This window comes from Aquarana catesbeiana, linkage group LG11, assembly GCF_042186555.1.
Source record: "Aquarana catesbeiana isolate 2022-GZ linkage group LG11, ASM4218655v1, whole genome shotgun sequence".
NCBI classification, from domain to species: domain Eukaryota; kingdom Metazoa; phylum Chordata; class Amphibia; order Anura; family Ranidae; genus Aquarana; species Aquarana catesbeiana.
In genome coordinates this window covers 211,777,823-211,794,190 of record NC_133334.1, presented here as the reverse complement: position 1 = coordinate 211,794,190, position 16,368 = coordinate 211,777,823, and the positions used below count along the sequence as shown (strand labels likewise).

Here is a 16,368-nt window from a genome sequence, read left to right as displayed (position 1 = left end):
TCGATCGATCACTGTCACTTACAAAACACTAAACGCATAACTGCAGCGTTCGCAGAGTCAGGCCTGATCCCTGCGATCGCTAACAGTTTTTTTGGTAGCGTTTTGGTGAAATGGCAAGCACCAGCCCCAGGCAGCGTCAGGTTAGTGCCAGTAGCGCTAACACCCACGCACGCACCGTACACCTCCCTTAGTGGTATAGTATCTGAACTGATCAATATCTGATCTGATCCGATCAGATCTATACTGGCGTCCCCAGCAGTTTAGGGCTCCCAAAAACGCAGTGTTAGTGGGATCAGCCCAGATACCTGCTAGCACCTGCGTTTTGCCCCTCCGCCCGGCCCAGCCCAGCCCACCCAAGTGCAGTATCGATCGATCACTGTCACTTACAAAACACTAAACGCATAACTGCAGCGTTCGCAGAGTCAGGCCTGATCCCTGCGATCGTTAACAGTTTTTTTGGTAGCGTTTTGGTGAACTGGCAAGTGCCAGCGGCCTAGTACACCCCGGTCGTAGTCAAACCAGCACTGCTGTAACACTTGGTGACGTGGCGAGTCCCATAAGTGCAGTTCAAGCTGGTGAGGTGGCAAGCACAAATAGTGTCCCGCTGCCACCAAGAAGACAAACACAGGCCCGTCGTGCCCATAATGCCCTTCCTGCTGCATTCGCCAATCCTAATTGGGAACCCACCACTTCTGCAGCGCCCGTACTTCCCCCATTCACATCCCCAACCAAATGCAGTTGGCTGCATGAGAGGCATTTTTATGTCCTCCCGAGTACCCCTACCCAACGAACCCCCCCAAAAAAGATGTGTCTGCAGCAAACGCGGATATAGGCGTGACACCCGCTATTATTGTCCCTCCTGTCCTGACAATCCTGGTCTTTGCATTGGTGAATGTTTTGAACGCTACCATTCACTAGTTGAGTATTAGCGTAGGGTACAGCATTGCACAGACTAGGCACACTTTCACAGGGTCTCCCAAGATGCCATCGCATTTTGAGAGACCCGAACCTGGAACCGGTTACAGTTATAAAAGTTACAGTTACAAAAAAAGTGTAAAAAAAAAAAAAAAACACAAACAAAAATATAAAATAAAAAATAATAGTTGTCGTTTTATTGTTCTCTCTCTATTCTCTCTCTCTCTATTCTTCTGCTCTTTTTTACTGTATTCTATTCTGCAATGTTTTATTGTTATTATGTTTTATCATGTTTGCTTTTCAGGTATGCAATTTTTTATACTTTACCGTTTACTGTGCTTTATTGTTAACCATTTTTTTGTCTTCAGGTACAGCATTCACGACTTTGAGTGGTTATACCAGAATGATGCTTGCAGGTTTAGGTATCATCTTGGTATCATTCTTTTCAGCCAGCGGTCGGCTTTCATGTAAAAGCAATCCTAGCGGCTAATTAGCCTCTAGACTGCTTTTACAAGCAGTGGGAGAGAATGCCCCCCCACCGTCTTCCGTGTTTTTCTCTGGCTCTCCTGTCTCAACAGGGAACCTGAGAATGCAGCCGGTGATTCAGCCAGCTGACCATAGAGCTGATCAGAGACCAGAGTGGCTCCAAACATCTCTATGGCCTAAGAAACCGGAAGCTACGAGCATTTTATGACTTAGATTTCGCCGGATGTAAATAGCGCCATTGGGAAATTGGGGAAGCATTTTATCACACCGATCTTGGTGTGGTCAGATGCTTTGAGGGCAGAGGAGAAATCTAGGGTCTAACAGACCCCAATTTTTTCAAAAAAGAGTACCTGTCACTACCTATTGCTATCATAGGGGATATTTACATTCCCTGAGATAACAATAAAAATGATAAAAAAAAAAAAAAAAAAAATGAAAGGAACAGTTTTAAAATGAGATAAAAAAGCAAAAAAATAATAAAGAAAAAAAAAAAAAAAAAAAAAAAAAAAAAAAAAAGCACCCCTGTCCCCCCTGCTCTCGCGCTAAGGCGAACGCAAGCGTCGGTCTGGCGTCAAATGTAAACAGCAATTGCACCATGCATGTGAGGTATCACCGCGACGGTCAGATCAAGGGCAGTAATTTTAGCAGTAGACCTCCTCTGTAAATCTAAAGTGGTAACCTGTAAAGGCTTTTAAAGGCTTTTAAAAATGTATTTATTTTGGTGCCACTGCACGTTTGTGCGCAATTGTAAAGCATGTCATGTTTGGTATCCATGTACTCGGCCTAAGATCATCTTTTTTATTTCATCAAACATTTGGGCAATATAGTGTGTTTTAGTGCATTAAAATGTAAAAAAGTGTGTTTTTTCCCCAAAAAAATGCGTTTGAAAAATCGCTGCGCAAATACTGTGTGAAAAAAAAAAATGAAACACCCACCATTTTAATCTGTAGGGCATTTGCTTTAAAAATATATATAATGTGTGGGGGTTCAAAGTAATTTTCTTGCAAAAAAAAATAATTTTTTCATGTAATCAAAAAGTGTCAGAAAGGGCTTTGTCTTCAAGTGGTTAGAAGAGTGGGTGATGTGTGACATAAGCTTCTAAATGTTGTGCATAAAATGCCAGGACAGTTCAAACCCCCCCCAAATGACCCCATTTTGGAAAGTAGACACCCCAAGCTATTTGCTGAGAGGCATGTCGAGTCCATGGAATATTTTATATTGTGACACAAGTTGCGGGAAAGAGACAAATTTTTTTTTTTTTTTTTTTTTTTTGCACAAAGTTGTCACTAAATGATATATTGCTCAAACATGCCATGGGAATATGTGAAATTACACCCCAAAATACATTCTGTTGCTTCTCCTGAGTACGGGGATACCACATGTGTGAGACTTTTTGGGAGCCTAGCCGCGTATGGGACCCCGAAAACCAAGCACCGCCTTCAGGCTTTCTAAGGGCGTAAATTTTTGATTTCACTCTTCACTGCCTATCACAGTCTCGGAGGCCATGGAATGCCCAGGTGGCACAAAACCCCCCCAAATGACCCCATTTTGGAAAGTAGACACCCAAAGCTATTTGCTGAGCGGTATAGTGAGTATTTTGCAGACCTCACTTTTTGTCACAAAGTTTTGAAAATTAAAAAAAGAAAAAAAAAAATTTTTTTTTTTGTCTTTCTTCATTTTCAAAAACAAATGAGAGCTGCAAAATACTCACCATGCCTCTCAGCAAATAGCTTGGGGTGTCTACTTTCCAAAATGGGGTCATTTGGGGGGGGTTTGTGCCACCTGGGCATTCCATGACCTCCGAAACTGTGATAGGCAGTGAAGAGTGAAATCAAAAATGTACACCCTTAGAAATCCTGAAGGCGGTGATTGGTTTTCGGGGTTCCGTACGCGGCTAGGCTCCTAAAAAGTCCCACACATGTGGTATCCCCGTACTCAAGAGAAGCAGCAGAATGTATTTTGGGGTGCAATTCCACATATGCCCATGACCTGTGTGAGCAATATATCATTTAGTGACAACTTTGTGCAAAAAAAATAAAAAATAAAAAATAAATTGTCACTTTCCCGCAACTTGTGTCAAAATATAAAATATTCCATGGACTCAACATGCCTCTCAGCAAATAGCTTGGGGTGTCTACTTTCCAAAATGGGGTCATTTGGGGGGGGTTTGTGCCATCTGGGCATTTTATGGCCTTCAAAACTGTGATAGGTAGTGAGGAGTAAAATCAAAAATGTACGCCCTTAGAAATCCTGAAGGCAGTGATTGGTTTTCGGGGCCCCGTATGCGGCTAGGCTCCCAAAAAGTCCCACACATGTGGTATCTCCATACTCAGGAGAAGCAGCTAAATGTATTTTGGGGTGCAATTCCACATATGCCCATGGCCTGTGTGAGCAATATATCATTTAGTGACAACTTTTTGTAATTTTTTTTTTTTTTTTTTGTCATTATTCAATCACTTGGGACAAAAAAAATGAATATTCAATGGGCTCAAAATGCCTCTCAGCAATTTCCTTGGGGTGTCTACTTTCCAAAATGGGGTCATTTGTGGGGGTTTTGTACTGCCCTGCCATTTTAGCACCTCAAGAAACGACATAGGCAGTCATAAATTAAAGGCTGTGTAAATTCCAGAAAATGTACCCTAGTTTGTAGGCGCTATAACTTTTGCGCAAACCAATAAATATACACTTATTGACATTTTTTTTACCAAAGACATGTGGCAAAATACATTTTGGCCTAAATGTATGACTAAAATTGAGTTTATTGGATTTTTTTTAGAACAAAAAGTAGAAAATATAATTTTTTTTCAAAATTTTCGGTCTTTTTCCGTGTATAGCGCAAAAAATAAAAACGGCAGAGATGATCAAATACCATCAAAAGAAAGCTCTATTTGTGGGAAAAAAAGGACGCAAATTTAGTTTGGTTACAGCATTGCATGACCGCGCAATTAGCAGTTAAAGCGTCGCAGTGCCAAATTGTAAAAAGTGCTCTGGTCAGGAAGGGGGTAAATCCTTCCGGGGCTGAAGTGGTTAAGAATAAAAAAAAAAAAAAATTTTTTAAGCGCCCCGTCCCCGCGTGCTCGCTCGCAGAAGCGAATGCATACATAAGCCGCGCCCACATATGTAAACGATGTTCAAACCACACATGTGAGGTATCGCCGCAAATGCTAGAGTGAGAGCAATAATTCTAGCAGTAGACCTTCTCTGTTACTCAAAATATGTAACCTGTAAAAAGTTATTTAGCGTCACCTATGGGGATTTTTAAGTACCGAGGTTTGGCGCTATTCCACGAGCGTGTACAATTTTTAAACAAGACATGTTGGATATCTATTTACTTGACGTAATATCATCTTTCACATTATGCAAAAATATTGGGCTAACTTTACTGTTTTATTTTTTAATGCAGGAAACATGTTTTCCAAAAAAAAAAATTTTGAAAAATTGCTGCGCAAATACTGTGCGAGATAAGAAGTTGCAACAACCGCCATTTTATTCTCTAGGGTCTCGGCTAAAAAAAACATATATAATATTTGGGGCCTCTGTGTAATTTTCTATTAAAAAAAAAAAATATGATTTTTACATGCAGGAGAGAAATGTCAGAATAGGCCTGGTAGGCAAGTGGATAAGCTGCGGGGGATTTCTAAGCCTGTAAGGCGGCGACCCGATGTGTCAGTGTGGGTGATCGCCACGCTCCAGGTCAGTGGGACGGGGGGGGGGGGGGTGAGGTGGGCTTAATAGAAAGAAATGCAAATCATTTGTCAGATAAAACAGCTAACCCATTTGTATTTTAGATGTGTGTTTAGATGTCTGCCTGGAGTTTAGCTTTAAGTAAAATGATATCCTTTACTCCAGTATCTCCTGACTCAGGTTCTTAGTACCAATGACAGGTTATTCACAGTGAAGTTTCAAGAAGTTGTACAATTGTATAAATCTGCAACAATTCGGGAAGAAACCTACATATTTCACTTGTGATTTAGGAAAGAGAGCTGGAAAATATGCCTGGTCCATTGGCACCAGTTTAATAAACACTGATATTATTCATGCAACACTGCAAAGTGTACATGCAATTGTACTTTACCTGGCTGGAGTGTTATATTTTTCCAGGATAGCTGCTGCCTTCTCTCCACTCACACCACTAATCTGCATTAGCTGCCGAGCAAACACCTCTTTCACTGTCTGAGCCTGTAGTGGAAACACAGTGTCACGCAGGAGATGGACACAATGTGGTCTATAGAAATATTTCATATCTTGGTATGGCAATATGTAAACCTATATTTTCCTCCATTACTCAGTATTAAGCAAATGGATACTTGGCCATGGGAGGTATTTAAGACTAACTGTGGGTTGGTGTACATAGACAGGCAGAGTGCTTGTCTATGTACACTGTGTAGTAGGCTGGCATGTCACAGTCCACGCTCTACTTGTGATTGACAGCAGGCAGATTCATAGCCAATTGTATAGCCAGCTTTTGAGAAATAAAATAATCTGGTTTTGCACCATATGCCCTGGGTGCCACATCTCCAGAAAAGTGACAGAAAACCAAACTTTTTAAATAATTGAAATGCATTGGGTTCCACGTGTGATCTTCCATCAATATTTAACATATTATTGTGATGACACGTGCAACCAAAAAGAGTAGTAGTACTATGATAGATGCTGTGAGCAGAGTTGAGGATTAAAACATTATTGTCAGCAACTGTATTTTATCCCTTTAAAGAATATCAATAATAAAATGTATTTTTTTTTATGCTTTGGTGCCTATAAAGTCCCGTATGCATGAAAAAACTGCGCTATACATGGATGATATGGTGCTTTTCCTGGGGGATCATGACTGCTCGTTGACCACTGCCCTATCTATCCTAGACACCTTCTCCCGGTTCTCCGGTCTTAGGGTAAATTGTGGTAAGTCGCAAATACTGCCATTGCAAGTTCCATCCCCAACCCTTAGGGCCCTGACAGGCTGCCCACTCCAGTGGGTGGATAAGGTGAAATATCTGGGACTGCATATTACCCAGTCGGTATCTGACTTTATCCTCCTTAATGTTTCTCTGATCGTTCGGACGCTTAAGCTGCACACACAGGCCTGGTGTAACCTACCATTGTCCCTGATTGGGAAAATAAACTTACTAAAAATGAAATTTCCCCCCCTATTCCTTTAAATCTTTAGGAATTCCCCGGTTTGGATACCTTAGACTATTTTCCAGTCCATTGATAGAGTGATTACAGACTTCCTCTGGGGTGGGGGGACTCCACACATTAGATTGCAAGTGCTACAGCAGCCCTGGAAAGAAGGGGGGTTGGCGGTACCCAACTTTGTTAGGTATTTTTTTAGCGGGGCAGTTGGTTTTTGCACATAGATGGCTGACTCAACCAGAGGATGATGCTGCGGTGACTTTGAAGGCCACAGTGGTTGGCTCATATGAGGCACTATCTGACCTACTATACAGGGGAAGAGGGGACCCCTATCCCATGACGGAGTCAATGCGCTCAGTTATCAGAGCATGGGACCTGACTAGAAGGGCAGCATTTCAGGATGGGATAGTGTCATCTTATACTCCTCTGTGGTGCAATCCAAGCTTATCCCATTTTTTTGCCTATCCAGATCCAATAGTCTGGACCAGATATGGGATGAAAACAGTGGATGCGGTGGTTGGAAATGGGGTGTTACTGACGTTTGATCTGCTCAGAAGTAAGCACCAGCTCCCTAGCTCGCACCTGTTCCGTTTTCTGTTATTCAGGCATGCATTTTCGGCTCAGGTTGGGTCCTCCACCCTAAATGTGTGGGCTGGTGACCTGGAATCACTACTCAGGGACAAGGAACTACCCAAAGCCTTATCTACTATATATAAGGAACTGTTCACTGACACTACAATGCTTCTCACATCCTGTCGTGCTGCCTGGACGCTAGAGGGGTACCAGATAAGTTTAAAAAGGTGTGGGGTGGCTGCATAGATGACAATTCAACTGCATCAGATTAATTGCCTCCTGGTGAATAGATGAACTATGTGGCGGGTAGTGAGGCTTGTGTAAGCCTAGATGGGAACCTATAACCTCTTTTACTACTGCTATTTGGGGATATCATACTACATATAATGATTGTACATTGTATATGTCGTCCCCCTTCCCCTTTTTTGCCCCTTTACTAGGGTTTAATATGGAAGGATTTCTAATGTCTGTTATTATTTGGTATGGGAGTTGCATTGTACACTGGTGCTGGGAATTGTAGTGCTGAATGTTTATTATGTTCAATGTTTGTACGTATCTTTTTCTATGTTTAAAAAACCTTTAATAAAAAGAATTTACAAAAAAAAAGTCCCATATGCATAGAGTCTTGTTTTATGGAATCCACACACTGCTGTCAATCACATGGGCAGTGGATCTGATGAGGAACTAGTGTTTCTGAATTCCTCTCAGGCTCCATTCACTCAGCTACAAAACTCTGCTGTACTGTCTGTATGACAGGTGCAGCGGCAGGGAGGGAGCTCAGCTGCAGTGAGGAATGAGTGTCAATATAGACATTCTGGTTTCAGTGCAGTGTGGTCACACAACAAATGCAGGTGCTTTCTCCAAATTCATGTACCTGTTACCAATGAATAAATGGATTTGGAGCAAGCATCAACATTTGTCCTGGGGAGACAAAACGAAATTCTAAAGAGTGTCATAGATACTCTTTATGAATTCCATCGAGTGTGGTGTGCAAATATTTCGTTTTCAGAAGCAAAAGGACATAAAGGGTAACAAAAAACTTGGGGTATCTTTCTAAGCAGCAATGCTGATCAGTACACAAGTAGATGCAACACATATTTATTACAAAAGAGCTTATTAAATCATGAGGCAACAAATCAAACAGCATTACCTTATTCTTCATGGCCCCTTCATTAAACTCTTTAAACTCCATCAGAATGCAGCTCTGGGCATCATGTTGTATAGCACGATGACATTTACTGGCTTCCTCTTTAGTGCAGCTCAGCAGGGCTTTGTTCTGTAAATATCTACAATTAGAAACTAGAGCTAGGCAGGACACATAACAGTATGTCTATGAAATGTAAATCAAAAGAATAAGATACTATATAAGGCTTAGCTTGCATTGGAGTGAGAGACTATAAGGTAAATTCCTGAATGTACCACATCTTACCATATACATGTTCTGTAGATAGCGGGTCATTATAGTCAAGTAGGCTGCAGACTCCCGAACATCTTTGGTACGCTTGATAAAGAACCCATCAACCACCTAAGAATAATAACACACAAAAGCTAAGCAGCATGTTTTTATTTGAGGATACAGTGCATCACAATCCCTCATACAGATATCCTTCATAAAGAATGCTTGCCATTCCTGAGCTAGAAAACCAGCAATGAGTTTGACAATGGTAGAGGAGGTATGAGCCCATACACTTACTCACAATTGATAACTTCTACTGAAGGTGGAAAGGCCACAGAATTAAAACAAGCTCATGCCAGTAAGTGTGTTTAAAGCCTTTCGTTGCCATGTAGGATTCAATACGTTATTGGCTACCGAGCAAATAGTACAGCCATGATATACGGAATGTGTCTTTGGCAGTCAGAGGGTAGAGATACATTTGGGAAAAAGATCTTTATTCATTTCCCAACCAAGTTTATAGTGATCATGTTTGCCAGTAGACACACACACTCTGTATATCCTGCATACTTTGTCATCTAGGTTTCTCACTTGGTGAGGGGCTCCAGGAGTTGTGTCTGTTAAGCAGTAAACACATTTTGTTGTTTACTTAGATCTTAAATAGTTCTGGTCAGAGGCCTGGAGGCTTTGGATGGGATAAAGCCTCCAGTTATAGGTCCATGTCTTACCTTTCAGCTAGACCTCACTTATTAATTCCTGCTGCTCACAAGCCTTTTTTATGTCTGAAATAGCTGAAGCTAGGGGCTCCCACTCTCTCTGCTATGAGAGCCTGCTGCTGGGTGGAAAGGCCTATAGACCTGCAATCTTATGCCGCGTACACACGGTCGGACTTTACGGCAGACGGCGGATTTTTCAACGTACTTTACGACGGACTTTCTGAATGAACGGACTTGCCTACACACAGTCCACCAAAGTCTGTCGAATTCGTACGTGATGACGTACGACCGGACTAAAACAAGGAAGTTCATAGCCAGTAGACAATAGCTGCCCTAGTGTGGCTTTTTGTCCATCAAACTAGCATACAGACGAGCGGACTTTTCGACCGGACTCGATTTCGACGGATTAATTTAAAATATGTTTAAAATCAAACAAAGTCCGCTGGAGCCCACACATGATCGAATTGTCTGACGAAATCCAGTCCGCCGGGCAAAGTCTGCCGTAAAGTCCGCTCGTGTGTACGCGGCATTAGAATGCAAGGGAGTATCCCAAGTTGAAATCCTAGCCAGGCTCAGTGTTACTATGGCGCAGTGTGCGTTCTAATGGGAATATGACCCTGGAAAAATTACAAGGTCGCAAATGTATGATTTGTTCAGACTTGCAAACAAGTTTTTGCAACTGCAGGTATTCAATCCTATTCAGAATGTGGAGTAAGTGGTCTGCCTTTCTGATTAGAATACAGTAGAGCATTAGGTCCACAGGCCCCACAATTGTGGATGAGCTTGAGGCCCTCCAAGTTGATTACCTCAAAACAGGGAAAACCCTGACCTTGGGTAAGACAGCCCCCTTTCCCACAGGGGTAACCAGCTGCCTAGCACTAAAGAAGTCTCTCCTTTGTGAGAAAAAAGGCATATTAGGTGCTGGTGGTGCCAACATCTGGGACATATGGCTGCCAATTGCCCTATATTACAGAAGCCTTTAAAATGTACCCTGGGTATGTCATTATTTGAAATCTGTCCTGACAGCACACCTAGGAACTGAGACTGTAAGAGAAATATGTCTTATTACCATAGAAGAGCAGCCAGTGGAGGCATTATTAGACTCTGGAAGCCTTGTCACCTTGATCCATGCCAGTCTGATGGACCCTGCCAGCATTGTATCAGACTGTATGGGAGTACTATTCTGTACATGTGGTGATGCTAAGGACTATTCTATTGTGGCGCTCACAGGGGAGTCACCTAGTGAAAATGCAAAGCATGTTATGGGTGTGCTGTGGTTAAGAAATTACAGCCCAGTTTAATGCTGGGCTGTAATTTTCCACTGTTTTGGAAACTGAGGGGGCAAAAACAGCTAGATAACTGTTGCTGGGGAAGATTTGGGGGCTACACAGATGCTGGATCCTAATTGGCAAATACAAAAATAAAATCAAAAGGCAATGAGCGTATTCACTGTATGGTGGCAAAATGTGCTTCTTTCCATAGGTGTGAGCTGACTAGATTGTGGAAGGTGAATATAGGGTTGATTTTCCAAAACTGGAGAGTGCAAAATCTGGTGCAGCTCTGCACAGAAACCAATCAGTTTCCAGTTTTTTTTTTTTTCTGTCAAAGCCAAATTGAACAAGCTGAAGTTAGAAGCTGATTGGCTACCATGCACAGCTGCACCAGATTTTGCACTCTCCAGTTTTAGTAAATTAACCCCTATGTGTCATCTAGGTTTCTCACCTACACGGTAAGCAGCTCCAGGGATTGCGTCTGCTACGGAGAAAACAAACTGTTTTTTTTTTTCAGATCTTAAATTCTTGTCTGTTTCCTGGAGCCTAGAGAATATGTAGAGCTTTGAGTGGGATAAAGCATCCTGTCTTAGGTTGATGTCTTAGCCAACGTTAGCCAACACCTCACTATTCTCAGCTGTCCACAGGTCTTTATATATCTGACTATATGGAAGGGTGCGCTTCAACGATTAGATCAAATAAATAGTGACATAACCTGCCTTAAACGGCTAGTGCATGTGCATGGATCTCAAGGGAATCACATAAAAAAAAAAACATATTATCTTTGAATGATTATTCATACATGGTTGATGGCAATAATACTACTTATTTATTTGTAATTTTTATTTATTAATGTGATTCCTTTGAGATCCATGCACTAGCACTTCAAAGCATGTTATGTCACTGTTTATTTCATGTACTCATGGAGGCGCGACCTATCCATATAGCCATTTAGTTTGTTTTGTATTCTGACAATTAGAGTGCTGTATCCTACTTTTTGAAATTACACTAAGTGCAAAAATATCTTTCTATATTTGTTTGTGCCTATTTGTTTTGGAAATCCATAAGGCCCCTTGCACGCTTGCCATCCAGTGTTAATGTGTGCTTGGGAAGGACAGGTACAGCATACAGATGTGCTGCAGGCAGCCTATTAAAGTCTATGGCAGGCTTGCAGCAGGAGAGGGCTGAATTCTGTACCAAGTGGTACTGGCCATTCTGCGTTGTGGACCTTCTTTCTTGAATGCACAGGGTCCTGTGCGCCAATACCACTCGGTATCGGTGCCTTTGATGGGCTGCCTGTAGCGCATGCAAAGTGCCCCAGTGTGAAAGGGGTCTTATGCTATGAACTTGCTATATAAGTGCCTGCAATAATTCTATGTTTGTTTACTGCCTTACTCAATAAAAACAGAGGTCAAATCTACTTTGACTGTAACTGGATGTCTCTGTCGTATGGTTTACTGCTACCGATACCAGTTGAGAATGTCCACCTTACAATGAGCATCTGGGTTGAAAAATAAAAAAGAGTGGTAGCTCGAAACGGGTTGCTGTATTGCTTTAATGTGATATGTGTAATTTTCGCACTTGAATACACAAGTAAAACATGCATTTATTATACTTGGACTCCATATCCTTTGATTGTTTAAATGGAAGCAGTAAGTAAGGGGCCAGCTTGATCTGGAAGTCTTTTTCATTTGTGAAGTAAGTCACAAGTTGACTCACCCTTAAGTGATTTATATATATACATACACACACTGTATACACACATGAGAAAACAAGCTAAACTACATCTAGGCCCATGTCAACCTATGAGGATTTTTCCACCATAAAAAATAAGAAATCTTATTAGTTTACTCAACCTCTGAACCTTTTTCTATTCCTCAGTTCAGTAAATCATTCATTTTTTGCTGAATCTTTATACATAACAATGCAATGACACACAAAATGACCACAGATGTGCCCTTAGACCTTGTTTAGAAGACATTACCTGCGTGTTTACTGTGGCTTGCTGCAGGGTTGCTTCTGGAATACTTAGGTGTTGTGCTGACCCATGATCTTCAACTAGATATATTGGATGAAGCAGATCACACTTCTTAAGACGAAACTAAATAAGAAATAAAGAGATATTACTATCATGAAACACACACAGTCAGCGTTTTGTTTAAAAGTGACTGTCAAAAAAATAAAAATTGCTAGCAGGCATGAAGACCAGGCACCTAGGAGGTACTTGCACATACCTACAGCAGCTCTCTTTTCCTCTCTTGCCTGAATGTGGTTCAGTTCTGCATGAACAGAGCTCCCACTTAAAAAAAAGAGCAAGATCTAGATGGGCAATTACCTGTAAAAAACACTGTATACTGTACCTCTAACTAGATTTACTATGGTGTTTAATAACACCATAGTTACATCAGGTACTTTGTTGGCTGCGGCCTCTAAGCTAAAAGACTGTAACAAAAAATTAAGGATAAAAGGACCATTTCTAAATAGGTGCTTCAAGAAACAAATCGAATTTGTCCAGATGGAATTCTGTTGGTTCTGTTCTACTATTGTCCAGAATTTGGTTGATGGTAAAGATATGCTTTGGGTAATCATTTCATACAATAAAAGACATCTCTGGTGGTGTTGCTAAATGTTAAAAATTTTCCAGGGCCAGGCTGCTCATGCTTTCCTACTTTTGGATTACTTGATCTACAGGCAGGTCTTTACAGCTAGATGTAAAATTGGCATTCAAATGTGACTTGGAAGCCGTGATCTGGTCACCCTCTTCAGTAGAAGCTGGTTCTGCCTTCTATTCCACATATAGTTCAGGGAACATACATAGTGTTGACCAGATTATGCACCAGTAAAGGGTCAATGACGCTATAATACAGATGGTCAAGGTGCATAGCTGTTTAGGATAGGTAACATAGGAGGCTTGGCTTGTAGCTTGGCAAGCAGTGCAAAGGGTTGAACACACAGGAAACCAATTAATAAAACTAACAACTAAAACCAAGTACAGAAAGTCAACAAAATCTGTCTCCTAGGATATAGAACGAGAGCCAAGGAAGCTGCAGTTCAGGATAGGTGTAAAGCCTGTAAGAGGCAATGAGCAACTTCTCAAAGTGCCCAACCTTTAAAAGGCAGGCCATCTTAGCCTCTGTTTGATCTTCAACTGCCATGATGCTGCATATGTGATCAGTTATGACTGCCATGATGCGGCATATGTGATCAGTTATGACACAAGCCATTTGATGGTTTGACAGTTTTGTTGAGAGCACAAGCAAATGGGACAATTACACTCCTAAAGTGGGTGTAAACCTCAGACATGAAATTTGAACAAAGCATATCCATCTTTGTGTGTTTGTCTCAATCCAGAGCACTAAGAGTCATTTCTGTCTGCTGCCCCATTTCTCTACTATCTGCATGAGTCACTTTTGACAAGTTTTTCTGACACCAAGAGAAAAAAAGGTGTCAGAGTGCCAGCTGATTGACAACCTCAGCTCTGTTCCTGTGTGCAGGGGGGGTGTTTCCTTTCCCTCCAATCAGCTCTCAGAACTCTCATTACTGATGTAACTTCAGCTCTCCGCCCCCTGCTTTTCACAGATGTGAGACCCAGTGTAAATTCTGCACTTTGAATAGCTGTAGGGGAATGACGGCTGTAAATAAACAGGTGCAACTTATGTAGGAGGATTTGTTTCATCTCTGTATCACCTGAGGCTAGTCACTTCACTGGGTATATGTGAGGGTTTACAACCACCAATCCATGAGGTAAGGAAACTCTGTCTAATGAAGCAAGTAGTCTGCTACCAAGTAGATGTTTTCGTTTACATTCATCGGGTTCAAAATTGACTACGAATATAACATGATACAAGCTTACTTCTTTTTCCAGATAGTACTGAGCTCAAGAAAACTACTGGACCTACCACAGTGGTCTCTGAGGTAAAGGTACACGGACACGTTCAGAAACCCATGAGTATAAACCATTACTCACTTTTTGCTCTCGAAAGCGTCCATCTATAATACTTCCACAAAGATCATCCATTCTCTTTCTTTCGATAACATAATCTAGCACAAGCTCCTGAGGCTGTGGAATTCGCAACTGTCCTGCAAAACATTTCACCAGCAGACTTTTGTTACATTAAAGTGATTCTTAAAAGTCATCAACTACTAGTATGGCAGCTGATGATCTCTTACCCACCCTTCCAGAAACTGAAGTGTGGTTAAATGTAATGACTGGTCATTCTCCTTCACCGGAACTGTGGGCTTTCCTGGATTATCTAGCCAGAGTGATATTTTACCTCTCCGTAGGGCAGTTTATGCTCAACTCCTGTCCTCAGGACCCAATAACAGGCCAGGTTTGCAAGATAACTGAAATACATCACAGGTGATATCATTTGCTGCTCAGTAATTGCAGTATTCTAGTCTGCATCTCCGCAATGTAATACTTAAAATCTGGCCTGTTAGTGGGTCCTGTGGACAGGGGTTAAGAACCACTGCTGTAGGGCCTGTTCATGCCATGGAATTTTATGTGCACTACAACACAGGATCACACTGTGAGCACAGAGTGCATGAAAACTAGTTACCATGATGATGTATAAAGCTCATTACATTAGTGCATTGTGTTATAGGGCAAAGCGTTAAACATTTTTTTTTTAAATCTTGATTGCTGCACCTTTTGTGCATTTTGGTAAAAACAAGTTACATCATAAACAATGGCAATGCACGGAAAATGCACCCAAAAATGCAATATGCATTTTGAACAAGCCCTAACAATTAACCACTTCAGCCCCGGAAGATTTGACTGCTTAATGACTAGGCCATTTTTTGCGATACGGCACTGCGTCGCTTTCACTGACTACGTGGTCGTGCGACGCTGTACCTAAACAAAATAGGCATGCTTTTTTTCCCACAAATAGAGCTTTCTTTTGGTGGTATTTGATCATCTCTGCGTTTTTTATTTTTTGCGCTATGAACAATAAGAGAGAGACAATTTTGGAAAAAAAACAATATTTTGTACTTTTCGATATAATAAATTTCCCCATTTGTTTTTTAAAAAAAGCACATTTTTTCCTCAGTTTAGGCCGACATGTATTCTTCTACATATTTTTGGTAATAAAAATTGCAATAAGCGTATATTGATTGGTCTGCGCAAAAGTTATAGCGTCTATAAAATAGGGGAAAGATTTATGGCATTTTTATTATTATTTTTTTTTACTAGTAATGGCGGTGATCTGCAATTTTTATCGGGACTGTGACATTATGGCAGACAGAGCGGATGCTTTTGACACATTTTTGGGACCACTGACAATTATACAGTGATCAGTGCTATAAAAATGCACTGATTACTGTGTAAATGTCACTGGCAGGGAAGGGGTTAACATTAGGGGGCGATCAAGGGGTTAACTGTGTTCCCTAGTGTGTGTTCTAACTGTAGGGGGATGGGACTGACTAGAGGAGATGAGAGATTGTTGTTCCTATCTAGTGGGAACTCACGATCTGCCTCTCCTCCCAGAACAGGGATTTGTGTGTTTACACGACACACACGTCCCTGTTCTGCCTCTCCTGCCCGAGATCGCGCATGACCGGCGGTCATCATGACCACTGGTCATGCGCATCGGCACCCCTGCAGTGCAGCGCGCACTTGCTATCCCGTTTAAAGGAGCCAATGTACAGCTACGACGGTTCGCGGGATCGTGCCGACCTGCCACAGTGTAACGATGGCAGCTGGTCAGCAAGTGGTTAAAGTAGAACTCCAGGCTACACCTAACTAATCTGAAAACTGATCCCTTCCCCTTCTAACACCTATGTTGACAAACTTGGGGGGGGGGGGGGAAGTATATACTTACCCATTTTCATGACACTCCAGTCCAGTCACGTGATGTCCCCTGTGAAAGCCAGCAACAGCTCC

General features: G+C 41.6%; 1 protein-coding gene across 8 annotated transcripts in view; it reads right to left on the bottom strand.

The window, feature by feature from the left end:
- Positions 1 to 16,368, bottom strand: part of MUS81 (MUS81 structure-specific endonuclease subunit) — a 293,609-nt gene that overhangs the window by 76,254 nt on the left and 200,987 nt on the right. For all 8 annotated transcript variants that reach the window (XM_073605255.1, XM_073605253.1, XM_073605252.1 and 5 more), the window contains 5 exons: positions 14,452 to 14,564; positions 12,469 to 12,585; positions 8,534 to 8,629; positions 8,255 to 8,380; positions 5,477 to 5,580 (listed from right to left, as the gene is read on the bottom strand). In XM_073605255.1, the coding sequence (XP_073461356.1) occupies positions 5,477 to 5,580; positions 8,255 to 8,380; positions 8,534 to 8,629; positions 12,469 to 12,585; positions 14,452 to 14,564 (556 nt within the window). The remainder of the gene's footprint in view (positions 1 to 5,476; positions 5,581 to 8,254; positions 8,381 to 8,533; positions 8,630 to 12,468; positions 12,586 to 14,451; positions 14,565 to 16,368) is intronic.